Here is a 13,886-nt window from a genome sequence, read left to right as displayed (position 1 = left end):
CCTGGTGTGTATGGTTGTAGGTCGCGTGGTGAGACGTCAAAACAGGTGACTCTAAGAAAGCAACCAAAGGCCACTCCACTAGCTTCGTTGCCTCGATGGTGGTATTGATTTGGGCTTCGAGAGTGGCCCAGAGTAGGGATTGCCATGTTATGAGCTCACTTAGGCCGTTGGGGGTGGCGTATATATCCTCTTAGTAAGACATGCTCTTCAATGTAACCGGTGGGCGGATCGTCGATCAAGGTCGACGGAGCAAGCCATTGTGGCACCTGAAAGCTCATGTTTCAGGTATACAGCAGCCGACATCCCGTTTTCTTGAATGACGGCATACGTCAAATAGTGATGGTAGTTGAAGCAATCACCAACAAGCGGAGAGCTCGAGTAGACTTCTACTCATTGTTTGATGCCCGGTTTTGTGGTTTCTTCCGTATCCGTGACAGGGAAGTATTGTTTTGCTGCTGACTTTTGCTGCCATGGTTGCTTTCCTTGGATCAAGACCTGTCTGTTAGTAAAGTGGACGTTGTGGCGCTTGATCACGGTCGGTCTTGTAAAGAAGAAGTCTGAAAAGCAATCTGTTCAAGGTATGTCTCATTTATATAGCAGTATTTGTTGTAATTGTAATTAGTTCTGCCTCGGCGGATGGTTCGCAATAATCGCCTTCTGCACCTCTTGCATGAGAGGAGAGGGGAAACAAGAGCTATCACAAACCCCGCTTAGATACTGAAATCAATCAGCGAGAAAGCTTTGTACGCTTTGCTGGACCAGAATCATCATCCATAGTCATCTCAACATCTTCGGGAGAGGCAGAGATTGCTTCTCGGAGCAACTTCTTTTCTCCGAGTCTGACCACAGTAGCCATACGGGCTCGTTGGCTGAGGTTTTGGCCATTCAGTAGTACCTCGTCCTCTGGGATGCTTGTAGGGTATCGAGCTGCGAGAGCCTCCAGTGTCTTCTCCAACACAGCTTGGTGAATCTCGTCTCTCTTTCTCTTGTCAGGGATAGCATCGGGCTGTGCTTTCTTGATTCCCTTGAGGAATGTCTTGAGCTGTTCTTGAAGGTCCTCAGGCATGCTTTCGAACTTGGCAGGCCCAGCAAAGGTACCGTCAGAATTAACTTCGCCTGTTTCGCGTTCCAAAACGAATGTATCCTCAAACTCCTCGTCTTTCTCAAGTGCGCCGCGCTAATTGTGTTAGTTCAGTCATCTATCTGGAAGGAAAACTTACAATCTGCTCCAAGACTTGGCTGGAAATGCCAAACTTGCTTGTCATGACTGACTCCACAACATCCCAAGGGATCTCGACCACGTCATAACGGGAGTGCTTCTCGGTGACATATCCGTATCGTCTTAGCAACTCAGAGTTGGGGTGGGGACCGTAGTAGTTAAGAATTTCTTCACCGGCCTTGATCGGTCTCAAGCTGGTAACAGTAAGACTCTCCTCCTCGTGGTTGACGTGCGCCTATAACTGTTAGCTTTGTCGACACTCCATTGGGCTCACATACATTAAACTCGGCGTCGGCGTTCAGGATGTCCGCCATAGGCACCATACCCATCATCGACTTTCCATCACGATCCTCAACCCATTCCTCGGTCTCTTCCTCCTCTTCCTCGTCGTTTTCAAGATCAAAAGCATATGCCATGATGGTGCTACCCATTCGATGAGCAATCTCAACAAGCTCTTCGTCGCTCTTGTTGTCGGCGTTAAAAATGCCGGGGTTACCTCGAATGATAGGCACCAAAGTCTTCTTGAACATTTCCTCCGCATTGGCCTTGCCAATCTTGTGTCGCATGTGACTAGCTTGAAGCTGATCGAGCTCACTCTCGGACCAAAACATAGGCGTGTCGAAAGACGAAGGGAGAACGTCAAAGTAAGACTTCCATTGAGAGTTGTCGCCTTGGAGATACTCGTAAATCATGATGAGAATAAGAGAACTCCAAGAGTCCAGTCCAGGGACATCATCCTCGTCGGGCTTGTCCAAGTCAAACACATCTGGGATCTTCTTAGATAGCTCCGAGGTTTCAGTGTTGATGATTCCATTTCTTGGAATGGTGAATAGAGTGGTTTCTGCGGGTATATCCTTGAGAGCAACTGATTTTGTGAGTCTTGGCCCAGCGAAAAAGCATCTTCACTTACTTATACCACGACCAGCGTTGCGATCACGCAGGTCAACGATTTTAATATCATCAGAAAATGTCGCACCTGACAATGACTTGAACCACTGCAGAAACTTTTCGCTTGATCCGTTAAAATTCGTGGAATCCATTTTGTTTGTTGGGAAGTTGATGAGAGGAAAGAATTGTTGTTCTAGAAGGCTTGACTGTAAAACTTTTTTTCTGTGACGTCTACCCTGTACAAAAGTGGCAACCGCGATTGTCAACAGCAGCAGGCACGATCCCTTCAGAACCATAAAATGACAACATAAATATATTTTATCTTTCATCATTAATTAATGGTTTAATTCATGATTGCTCGCGACATCGAAATCAATCGCTTGGTCATCAATCCTCATCACCATTTTCCTTCATCTCGGCTTTACCATCTTTTCCTTCCTTTACCTTCTTTATCTCTCTCTTCTTAGGTCGTAACCATTCTTCCATACCCTCTGGCCAATAAACTCGATCTTGAGGGCCTCCCATACCAAAATCTTCTGCGCTTACAATCTTTTCTGGCACCTCGATGTCATCCTCAGCCTCGCCATTGACACCATCAGTCTTTTTCTTTCCCTTCTTAGCCTTCTTTTTAATAGCCTTTCGTGATTCGTCTGGACGTTCGTGAGGTACAATATTGTTAAATGTATCCCAACCGGGCAGCTTAAATGTACGCATCAACTCAAAAACAGCCTGCTCCTTATCCTTGGCTTCAATCATGAGATCCATGTCATCCGCACAAGGGGGAAGGGTCTTGACTCTGGCGGAATGCTTGCGACGATCTCGAGGAGTAACGGCAGGAGAAGTCGGCTCACTGTAATGCATCTTCTGAGTGATTCCTTTCTTGTCCCATGTCGCCTTGATTCGGTCGTACAAGCCAATAATGTCTTTGGATCCCTCTCGGATGGAAGAGTCAAAAATGATGTTGTGGTGGTGATAGTCGAGAACGAGAGGAATGTTTAGTTCCTCACAGATAGGCAATAAATCATGAACACTCCATGCAACGTCGTCGTTCTCCAAAACCAAACGTCGCTTGACGCTGTCGGAAAGTTTGGCATAGTTCTCTCGGAATCGGTCAAGAGTCGCTGCCTTGTCGCCGTATGTACCTCCCATGTGGAGGATCATGACTGCGTCGCGGTTGAGTTGGTCGGGGAGTTTGAGTAAGGTAAGCATTTCATCGTGGTAGTCCAAATCGCGCACGGCGGCAGTAACAACCTCTTTGCGAGGGCTACCAATCTGAGTGAATTGTCCTGGGTGTGTTGTCAGGCGGTGGTTGTGTTCTCCCGCCACTTTACCAGCTTCTGCCAGCACCTCGGACGCAAATGGTGCCAACTTGTATCCGTATTCCTGATGACTGGCGAATGGAAACATTTCACTACTGAGTCTCATGAATTTGATACCATACTTGACATTCCATCGAATCATCTTGACAATGTCTCGAGCATTTGCTAAACCCAATTCTTGCACATACTTCATACCTCGCTCTTTATCTGCAGGCTTGTTTTTGTCGGGGCGGTTTTTGGTCGCATGTTCGGGTTCGTCTTCATTCGCCAAAGGATGTCGATGTTCGAGAATTGAAGCTATACGGCAGGTTCTCGAAGAAAACACAGGAGGTGTTGCGTTGCGCAGATATGTATTCAGACAGGCCTTTGTAATTAGCAACGTACAAAAATTGTGCAGTGTTACTCACATATCCTAGTCGCCCCTTCCATGGCAAGGGAAGCACCTCACTATTCACCGGAGGAGGTCGGTTGGCACCTCGACTAGCGCCGTCGTCTTCATCCTTGGCATCAGCGACATCGCCTGCAGCGAGTTTGGCGTCGTCCTCATCCAGTGGTGCTGTGTCAGCGACGTTTGACTTTCTATCCAGATTACCGCGAGCAGTGACAGTATCCGTGTTTGGCGAGTACATTTTTGGTCGAATGTCAGGTTCCTGGGAAGACTCTTTCTTTACATGAAGGTCTGATGATTCAACTGCAAGTCGTTGTGTTCTCACAGCATCTTGGAGTTTGTGTTCCATCTCACTCAATTCTCGCATAGCTTCCTCAACGCCTTCTCCAGTGACCCATACAGCCTTGTCTTTCTTAGGGTCAGTCGCTTTCATTGGATCCCCGGCCATTTTTGTGATATCAAGCTTCGCCTTCCGTTCACCGTTGCCATTAGAGGCGTCCTTCAATCTTCGACTACTCCGTCTGGGAACCGTATCAGGCATCTCGGGTATCGGAGGTGGCGGATGTGCACCAGTTCTTTTTCGTTTCGGGGTCATTGTCGTTGCAGCTCTATAAGATTTGCTGATCGAAGGATGTAATAAAGGATGCGACAGGAAGGCAAGAAGTCTGGCAGGAGGGATTGGAAGACGAGAGGGCATGTATATCAACCAGAAAGACAGGCGAGTAATGCTTTGAGCCGAGAAACTGCAATAAATCGACTGATCAAGTGTTACCTGAGGATTCACTCCGTAACCAACGTTGTATCCCACGACTTAAAGTGATTGTAGTCGGAGGAAGTGGCCCGAAGAGCCAATGACGCACGGCGCGTCATGCATGGCCCGGGTGCGATGTATGTCGGCAGGGCGAATGAGTAGGGCTGTTGTTGTCATTATTTCCGGGAAGGTCTGGTAGCACAACGGAGCAAAAGAAGCCCCCTGCATCACCTGGTGATTGGCATTGGCTTTTTCGTGGAGCTGTTTGAGAAAACAAGACGATCGTTGGTCGAATTCCTCGATCCAAGTCTTAATTGATGGTGATGAAGTCATCTCGACATTGGTGGGCGCGGCGCCGATCGCCGATCCGTCATCATACCCGTAGTACGTACCCCAGTTTCTGCTCCGCTGTGACGCCTTTCACCAATCCCAGAAGCAAACATGATAAAAAGTCGAGCCATGGCCAGGAGAAAGCTCCGGAAACAGTCAGATACAGCCAATGGAACGCTTCGGACAACGCCGACCGAAGGGTCCTGGGTCCTGGGACTTGAATGGCTGAGACTTTGATGTTTGACATCGAGATGAACACAGTCCTTCAATGCTTTGGCTGCACACGCGAATCAGCGATCCGTACCTTGTTGTAGCAATGAGTTAAGCATCATGACCACGTTCTCGTCAATGACATACAAACGTTGTATCGATCTGCATATCGGAATTGGATTGATTAGTGATCGAATCGGGCTCACCAAAAAGGCGATACGTTCAACGCTTGTTGGTGACGAGGAACACCTTTATAGTAAGGTACCCTGCAGACAGGACAATCATGACGATCTATCAAGAACCATGATGAGAGACATTTTGAGTGAAAAGAATGTCCGCATGTATTTATCGTCAGAATATCATCGTCCGTACTGGTAACGTCTTCAATCTGTTCAGGTGTTGCTTGATTTTTGCTCGTTGTCTTGTTGCTCGCCTTATGAGACGTCACCGTTGAAACCTCTTCAAGCACCGGACGTGGGTCTTGAGTAACGGTATGCACTGGCTCCGGGACCAAAGGACCGATGCATATCGGACTGCAAAAAGTAAGTTACCACCAGTCAATCCCGAGAAAACCGCCCCAGATGCAAACCATTCCGGCCTCCACTTGAACGGCCGGAGCGTCACCGAAGAGTGGTCCAATGTCGGCCAAAGAGTGGATTCTCACCATTCACCGAACTCGGATTGCGGAGTCAAAGCTTCGATATCGGCGGCCGGAACGGCGTTCGGTCGGGGAAGAATTGTGGAGGTGGTAACGGTGCTGAGCTTTCGACGAGCAGTATCAAGTTGACGTGGCTGGGGATTGTAAACCTTTTCCGCCACATTGTTTCGAGCGCTCATTCTCATACATGCTCTGGTTCAGGTTAGCAAACATCCTCGCAGGGGTCTTGAGCAGATATACAAAGGACCCATGACCAGGATGAATAGAAATAGCACGAGTAGTATAATGCCGACCGGCTCCATGCTATCCGTGGGTATCTGAAATATCGGTAGAAGTGGTGAATTGCCGTTTGTCACGTAATGCGGGGGTTTCAGGAGCAGCGTCGCAAAGTCAATGTCAGTCGGGGCTCGATTCTGTAGGAAACGACAAGTTCGATGAAAGCTATTCTCGTATCCGTAGATCCTGGACAATTAAATACTAACCCGACATCAGCTTGTCACAATGAAGCCGTGCACGGTGAACGGTCAGACAGAAGGCAACGGGAGAGTTGCGGCATACGTTATGGTGTTTGAGTAAAGTTTCTTGTGGCATAGCATTAACGGGCTACACCCATCTTAGCTCAATTAGACCACAAGGCTGTAAATGGCCTCTTGTCTCTTGGGCATTGGTCTGGCTGCCTGGGCATTGCGCATTGAGCTCTGGGGTAGCATTTAGCAAACACAGGCTATGTTGTAGATGACGAGATGGCTCAGGTCGACTTGGCAATGCTGGCTGAGCGTACGAGATTTGGAGTGTCAGTGTTTTCGACGAGGGTTCTGAGGCTCCAAGGCTCCAAAGACGCAAGGCACGTAAAGTCCCGGTCCCGGTTGGGGATTTTGGTGTTCCCGGCAAGCGCGCCCTGAGTTACTGCAAGTGAAAGTGCAACCATGCAGGCGCAAGTGCAAGAGCGGTCCAACGGGCTCCGGTTTTCCATGGGTGGACGCTTATACCCGAGGCGGGCGGACAGAGGACAGGACAGGAGGAGCACCGAAGCGGAGCGGGGAGGCGGGGGTTTGAGATAACGCAGAGGAATCAGTATGTCAATGTCTGATAAGGATCCATAGACGATGGTGATTGTTTTCTAATAAGCCACCTGCGACACATTCCATTGCTCAGTGCCTATAGCAACGGTCATAGATAGGTATGCTTGGCGAATATGTTCATACATAGTAGGTAGTAACACAGTATAGCCAATCTCGAGTAATTCTTGATAAACAGATTAGAGAGTTGCAGAGAACAGTCACAGAGTGGCAGAGGTGCGTCATGTCGAAACACGCCTTGTGTCATAGTATCGCTCCCCAACACCATCACAGACATTCTTGCCACCCTGCGAGTAACGACAACCTGCCCAAAGAAAGTTTTTCATTGACTAAAGACTTCAAGTGTTGAGTGCCAAGACATCTCGTGGTGAGATTAAGGTGCCCACGTGCCCGCTTCAACACTGACAATGGAGGTTGAAGACAGGCCAAGTTACTGGTCAATAGCAACGCCAATGCGGAAACACTTTGTATGCGATAGCCGGGCCTGCTTTTCTTTAACTAGCAGGCGCAGACATGGCGGGATGCGTAGATTTCCGCTGGACATTGCATGCGTTCCAGGCGCTAATCGTCAGGGATTAGTCTTGGCAAAAATGGTCAGCCGTGATTGGTACAATCGTAACTTTTGAAGTTGGCCTGTGCTCTTTGAATGTTTCTAGCGTGCTGGGGATGTCAATCTACTGTGGGTTCTTCACTGGGTCACTAATACCTTTATGGTTCTAAACAGTATAAGGCCCAATTACTGAATTGTGAGAGGCTGTAACTTCAAGATACCCAGTTTTAGAGCATATTCGATCCGACGCAGGGTCTCTAACGACCGGATAGTTTCAACAAACTCGACCTGGCATAGAGAAAAACTTCCCAGACAGTTCAGGTCCAGTATAGGAAACAATCAGACTCTATGAGACACCAAGAGGCTGGCGAGGGCTCTAAAAATATGGCTGTGATTGCGTCAAACACTGACAAGAACCACCAACTTAGCATCCAGTTTCTATACTTGCTGGTCATACTGGGCTTAACCTATCTCAACGTCCGGTTGATATGCCGCCTTCACTTCCTTGGCATTCCCTCCTAATAACAATCATCTCCACAGAAAAACTGTTCTCCTCCAAATAGAATGATCTTCACCCAAAAGTTAGCTCGTCCTAGGCCTGCACCTTCTGTTATGGTTAATTCTTGGCGCATCCACATCACAACTCCGCTTGCTTTCCTCCTACGTAGTACCTGTAGGAGTTCTATCTCACCGTCGATCCAGCAATAGCACAACTTATAAGGGCCATGTCTCTCCCGTCTCTCCTCGACTTTTTTCTCCTTCTCTTCACTCAGTAGTTTCCGATTGATTTATCACGAAAATGGGTCAGAAACCTACCGAAGAGGCCGCGCCTCATGTGTCTGGCCAGTCCAACACACCTATGTCAGCACCTGCTCATGCTCTCACCTATGAGCAGGTTGCTAAGGAACTGAACGCCAATCTGGAAGATGGACTGACGGAGCAGGAGGCCAAGAGCCGTCTTGAAACCTCCGGACGTAATGAGTTCGGAGAGCAAGAAGGCGTCCAACCCATCAAGATCTTGATCGGCCAGATCGCCAATGCCCTCACTCTAGTAAGTTACACCACCCATTGGCTCCCCTTAGGATGTTTCGAGTAGCGGTAAAGTAGCTCATTTATCGGTTAATAGGTCCTCATCCTCGCCATGGCTGCTTCCTTCGGTATTCAGTCTTGGATCGAGGGTGGTGTCGTCGCCGCTGTCATTATCCTTAACATCGTCGTTGGTTTCCTCCAGGAGTTCCAGGCTGCTAAGACCATGGACTCCCTTCGTTCCCTCAGCTCCCCAACTGCCCAGGCTGTTCGAAACGGTAACAACCAGACCGTCCCCACTGTCGAGATCGTCCCTGGTGACATGGTCGAGCTCAAGACTGGTGACACTATCCCTGCCGATCTCCGTCTTGTCGAGGCTGTCAACTTCGAAACTAACGAAGCCCTTCTCACCGGAGAGTCCCTTCCCGTCCGCAAGGAGATAAACAGGGTCTTTGACAACGACACTGGTCCTGGTGACCGTCTCAACGTCGCCTACAGCTCTTCCACTGTCACCAAGGGTCGAGCTCGCGGTATCGTCTTCGCTACTGGAATATACACCGAAATCGGTCAGATCGCTGTTGCTCTTCGAGGCAAGTCTTCTAAGCGTCGCCAGCCCAAGCGTAATGCCGAGGGTAAGGCCAGCGCTGCTCGTCATGCCCAGGCTTGGACCTTGACTGGTTCCGATGCCGTCGGTCGCTTCCTTGGTGTCAATGTCGGTACCCCTCTTCAGCGCAAGCTTTCCAAGCTCGCTCTTGTCCTTCTCGGAACTGCCATTGTTTGCGCCATCATCGTTTTGGCCGCCAACGAATTCAAGTCTCAGCAGGATGTCATCATCTACGCTGTCGCCACCGGCCTTTCTATGATTCCCGCCTCTCTAATTGTTGTTCTCACTATCACCATGGCTGCTGGTACCAAGCGCATGGTCCAGAGACACGTTATCGTCCGTAACCTCAAGAGTTTGGAAGCTCTCGGTGCCGTCACCAACATTTGCTCCGACAAGACTGGTACTCTGACCCAGGGTACTATGATTGTCAAGAAGGCTTGGATTCCCGGCCGTGGCACATACTCTCTTGGTCAGACCAACGAGCCCTTCAACCCCACCGTGGGTGAAGTCAGCCTTGCTGAGGACCAGCCCAAGAACATCGACTTCCGTGACGAGAAGTCCTCTGGCATCGCTATCGACACTGCCAACCAGGTTGGCCAGGACCCTGGTCTGATGGAGTACCTTAACGTTGCCTCTCTTGCCAACCTTGCTACTGTTCACCAGATCGAGGGTGAGTGGCACGCTCGTGGTGACCCTACTGAGATTGCCATGCAGGTTTTCGCTTCTCGTTTCAACTGGAACCGTATGCGCCTGTCTGGTGGTGAGAACCCCCGCTGGCACGAGGTTGCCGAATTCCCCTTCGACTCCGACGTCAAGAAGATGTCCGTGATCTTCCATGACAGTCAGGATAACAAGCAATGGGTTTTCACCAAGGGTGCCGTCGAGCGTGTCATTGATTCTTGCCCCACCTACGCTGCCGGTAACGAGATCCTCGAGCTCACAGACGCCGTCAAGGGGGATGTCATCGCCAACATGGAAGCTCTCGCCCGCCTTGGTCTCCGTGTCCTTGCCCTTGCCTCCCGAACTGATATTCCCCACGTTGAGGACAACGAGGCTGAACTCGAGCGTGGTCTCTTCGAGAAGGACCTTATCTTCCGTGGTCTCATCGGTCTCTACGACCCTCCCCGTGCCGAGTCTGCCCCCTCCGTCCGCAAGTGTCACGAGGCCGGTATCAACGTTCACATGCTTACTGGTGATCACCCTGAGACTGCTCGAGCTATCGCCCTGGAAGTCGGTATCCTGCCTACCCGTATGAACGAGATCCCCAAGGATGTCGCCAAGGTCATGGTCATGACTGCTTCTGAATTCGACAAGCTGTCTGATGATGAGATTGATGCCCTCCCTCTCCTGCCTCTTGTCGTTGCCCGCTGTGCTCCTCAGACCAAGGTCCGTATGATTGAGGCCCTCCATCGTCGCAAGGCTTTCGTCGCCATGACTGGTGACGGTGTCAACGACTCGCCTAGTTTGAAGCGATCCGACGTCGGTATTGCTATGGGTATGGCTGGATCCGATGTTGCTAAGGAAGCCTCCGACATTGTCTTGACTGATGACAACTTCGCTTCCATTCTCAACGCTGTTGAGGAAGGTCGACGTATGTTTGACAACATTCAGAAGTTCATTCTGCACGTTTTGGCCGAGAACATTGCCCAGGCCTGTACCCTTCTTATCGGTCTCGTTTTCAAGGACTCCAACAACGTTTCCGTGTTCCCCTTGGCCCCTGTTGAGATTCTTTGGATTATTATGATCACTTCCGGTATGCCTGACATGGGTCTCGGATTCGAGATTGCCGCCCCCGATATCATGCAGCGTCCTCCCCAGAACCTCAAGCAGGGTGTCTTCACTCCTGAGCTGATGATTGACATGGTTGTTTACGGTCTTTGGATGGCCGCCCTCTGTCTCTGCTCTTTCATTCTTGTCCTTTACGGCTTCGGTAACGGCGCTGCCGACATTGGCATCGACTGCAATAACAGTATCTCCGATGGTTGTGAGGTTGTCTTCCGTGCTCGTTCTACCACTTTTGCTTGCTTGACATGGTTCGCCCTGTTCCTTGCCTGGGAGATGGTCAATATGCGACGATCATTTTTCCGAATGCAACCCAAGAGCAAGAGGTACTTTACCCAATGGATTCACGATGTCTGGAGAAACCCCTTCCTCTTCTGGGCTATCATTGCTGGTTTCGTCACCATGTTCCCCATCATCTATATCCCGGGTCTTAACACTGTCGTCTTCAAGCACGCTCCTATCTCTTGGGAATGGGGTATTGTTTTCGTAGAGGCCGTCCTCTTCTTCATGGGCATCGAGGCATGGAAATGGGCCAAGCGTATCTACTTCCGCCGTCAAGTGCGCAAGTCCACAGGTGGTGTTACCGACCTGGAGGAGCGTGTCTTTGGCCAGTACTACAAGATGGGCAATGGCAGCAATTATGATGATAGTAGCAGGGAGAAGTCATCTGTATAAATTTGACTTGTGATGAAAATTTAGTAAGTGAGTAATTTGCGCAAAAGCAAATGTCATAATAAGTTATGTAGATCGACTATTTATGTAGTCTAGATTTAGGTATTCTAATTTATATCTGATCCAATACACAAACAAGTTCCTTTCGAAATGCAATGATGATTTGAATCAATGAGTGAAATGTGTTGATCCCTGGTCTATTCTACTACATCGTAATCTCCTACTTGTGATGTTCAGATTTGCGCACTCAACGCTGGCTTTACACTAATGCATTTATGTCGGACCTCAAACTTATACGCAGTCTGCTATCAAGACTCAGCAACCCATCAATCATCAACGTGCCTCAACAATGGAAAACATATCTGATCGACAGGTACGTTGGGCCTCAATGATAAAGCATCGTGTGTTGTTCTTTTCGATAAGATCAATCCGAATTCTTCGCAACTACCCGTCTACTGGCTCTTTGAGTTTCGCATGAACTGCATCGGGAATAGCGGACAGGAGATGAAAACTGGCAAAACGTGGTTGGATCAAGCCTAGAATCTGCATTATCTGGAAAGAGCCTCGATGATTTGTTGAAGATGCATATGTCTGCTGATGAGGGTGTAACGTTGGCATGAGTTAAAGATCTAGACACGCCATTCTGCATGAGGTATTTCTTTACCATTTTTCTTCGGAGACGCCTTCAACAGTGTTCGAATTCACTTTTTCTACTCACAAATACAGTGAAATTAATGCCAATGACGATTTCATGGTGACATCGTAGTCAGCTTCCTGTGCGTTTCTGTGTGACCCTTGTAATGACGTAGGGTGAGGCCAGCCACTCACTGAGAGGATACCTGTATGAATTTGTCTAGTCTCATGCCGTTGGTGTCCTACCACCTTCGGACTGAAAAGGTTAGAATGAAACGGTTACAGTTAAACACTCCATATATATCATGTTAATTCGTGATATCGCAGCCCAGTCTAAGATCAGGCCCAGAGCTAAGGTAACCTACCCTGGTACGTACCAACCCCTCCAAATCCTGGGGTCTCAGGCCACTGCGTCATTGGATCTTATAGGGCCTCCCCCCGCCTCTTTATGATCTGCTCACGAGGGTTCTGCAGGTTTCCATCTGATCTCGCGACTCCCATCACAAGCGCAAACACACTTTCTGACCTTTACGTTCGCCAGCTTCAGACAACTCCAGCGTGAAACATCTTGATTACTCACCACAAGACCAACGCCTCTTGAGCTTGAGCTCTGGCTTGCCGTTAAACCCTTTCAACTCAAGCTCTTGTTCCACATCATACCAAAATGGCTTCCGCTGTTGAATCTCCCCCAGCGCACTCGCCTCCAACTAACCCCCCTCAACGACCTCGAGGTATGTGTATCTGATGCCACTTTGCACACCATCTAACATCTACAATCCAGGTATCCTCAAGAACTCGTACCAGAAATCCCCCCCTACCTCGCCGAACCACGAGCACAACTCCAGTGAAAAGGAACTCACCATTGCCAATACCCATATTAACGCTGGCCACCGCCGTTCATCCTCTGGAGCTCGCCCTACAGGATCCCGAAGACAATCTGGCGCCCACAGCTCCTCCGGTGACGGCCTCGAACAGTCTCAGCGCCTCAAGTGGGACGAGGCTAATCTATATCTCACGGAGCAAGAGCGCTCCTCTACTATGAAGATCACCGAACCCAAGACTCCTTATGCCAAACACTACGACCCGGCCGAAGACCCGTCTGACGACGACGAGGATCCTCTGGCGGACGCTGGTGCTCGCCTTAAGGATTCACGTCCAAGCCGTGAAGATGACATTCCGGGCCTTTCGCTGGGCGAACCGGAAGAGGAGATCCCGGAAATGGGCGCGCCGTCACCCCGCAGCGAAAAGAGCGTCCACGTCGACGAGGAGAGCAGCATCGGCCACGACGCCGAAGAAGAACTGGCAGGCATGTCTCCCGAGGAGCGTGAGAAGCACCGAAAGTTTGAACAGCTCCGCAAGAGACATTACGAAATGAAAAATGTGGCCCAGCTCCTGGGCCACCCCGATGATCTCCCCGAAGACGAGGACGATGAAGACGACGGCACCGTGCCCCCCATGCCACAAGTACCGCAGGTACCCAACGGCTCTGCGTAGAAGGATACTACAACGGAAGAAACACGACAAGGACTGCGGACTGGCTAGGAAGGCATTAGGCTGGAGTTTTGAGGATATCATTACAGGGCGTTGGCAGAGGTTGCGGAGAGGTACACAGTTATCTGATTACTCGCTCGCTTTAAGGATTCTGGTTGATGAGCATCGGAGACAGAAGGGCACATCATGGATTCGGTTTCGCATTCACGGTAGATAAGCATGTTTGCATTTCCTAGAATTGATTTACAGTTTCTGGGCCATGCCCGGTTGATTGTATGTGCTGTCG

General features: G+C 49.6%; 4 protein-coding genes across 4 annotated transcripts; 2 read left to right on the top strand and 2 right to left on the bottom strand.

Annotated features, from left to right (window-relative positions):
- Positions 1–727: 727 nt before the first annotated feature.
- Positions 728–4,355, bottom strand: B0J16DRAFT_357293 (UV-endonuclease UvdE-domain-containing protein; the record flags this gene model as incomplete). The annotated part of the gene is made up of 6 exons (XM_046129532.1): positions 728–1,177; positions 1,221–1,454; positions 1,498–2,084; positions 2,130–2,214; positions 2,654–3,790; positions 3,834–4,355. 6 exons carry the CDS (start codon positions 4,353–4,355, stop codon positions 728–730), a joined length of 3,015 nt encoding a protein of 1,004 aa, XP_045979808.1.
- Positions 4,356–5,211: 856 nt separating this feature from the next.
- Positions 5,212–6,215, bottom strand: B0J16DRAFT_167985 (uncharacterized protein). The gene is made up of 3 exons (XM_046122354.1): positions 6,004–6,215; positions 5,770–5,955; positions 5,212–5,638 (listed from the first exon to the last, which is right to left on the bottom strand). The coding sequence occupies exons 1-3, from the start codon at positions 6,063–6,065 to the stop codon at positions 5,308–5,310; spliced, it is 579 nt and encodes a 192-aa protein (XP_045979807.1). The 5' UTR covers positions 6,066–6,215; the 3' UTR covers positions 5,212–5,307.
- A 1,976-nt stretch (positions 6,216–8,191) lies between these two features.
- On the top strand, positions 8,192–11,553 carry B0J16DRAFT_374299 (uncharacterized protein; the record flags this gene model as incomplete). Its single annotated transcript, XM_046130600.1, has 2 exons — positions 8,192–8,443; positions 8,519–11,553. The coding sequence occupies 2 exons, from the start codon at positions 8,192–8,194 to the stop codon at positions 11,477–11,479; spliced, it is 3,213 nt and encodes a 1,070-aa protein (XP_045979806.1). The 3' UTR covers positions 11,480–11,553.
- Positions 11,554–12,417: 864 nt separating this feature from the next.
- B0J16DRAFT_346497 (uncharacterized protein) lies at positions 12,418–13,871 on the top strand. The gene is made up of 2 exons (XM_046128452.1): positions 12,418–12,840; positions 12,891–13,871. Exons 1-2 carry the CDS (start codon positions 12,774–12,776, stop codon positions 13,601–13,603), a joined length of 780 nt encoding a protein of 259 aa, XP_045979805.1. The 5' UTR covers positions 12,418–12,773; the 3' UTR covers positions 13,604–13,871.
- The last annotated feature ends 15 nt before the right edge of the window (positions 13,872–13,886 follow it).

This window comes from Fusarium flagelliforme (genome assembly GCF_020744385.1).
Source record: "Fusarium flagelliforme strain FIESC 12 MPI-CAGE-AA-0113 chromosome Unknown B0J16scaffold_6, whole genome shotgun sequence".
Lineage (NCBI taxonomy): Eukaryota > Fungi > Ascomycota > Sordariomycetes > Hypocreales > Nectriaceae > Fusarium > Fusarium flagelliforme.
Note: the sequence above shows the minus strand (reverse complement) of the source record. Positions and strands in the feature narration are given on the sequence as shown.

Bases quoted from the DNA above. Each gene is read 5' to 3' on its own strand.
- B0J16DRAFT_167985 (XM_046122354.1), bottom strand. From the start codon at position 6,065: ATGGAGCCGGTCGGCATTATACTACTCGTGCTATTTCTATTCATCCTG. The intron at 5,956-6,003 runs GTATATCTGCTC...AACCTGAACCAG, and splicing joins ATCCTGGTCATGGGTCCTTT to AGCATGTATGAGAATGAGCG. The intron at 5,639-5,769 runs GTGAGAATCCAC...TACTTTTTGCAG, and splicing joins CAATCCGAGTTCGGTGAATG to TCCGATATGCATCGGTCCTT.
- B0J16DRAFT_346497 (XM_046128452.1), top strand. From the start codon at position 12,774: ATGGCTTCCGCTGTTGAATCTCCCCCAGCGCACTCGCCTCCAACTAAC. The intron at 12,841-12,890 runs GTATGTGTATCT...TCTACAATCCAG, and splicing joins CCCCCCTCAACGACCTCGAG to GTATCCTCAAGAACTCGTAC.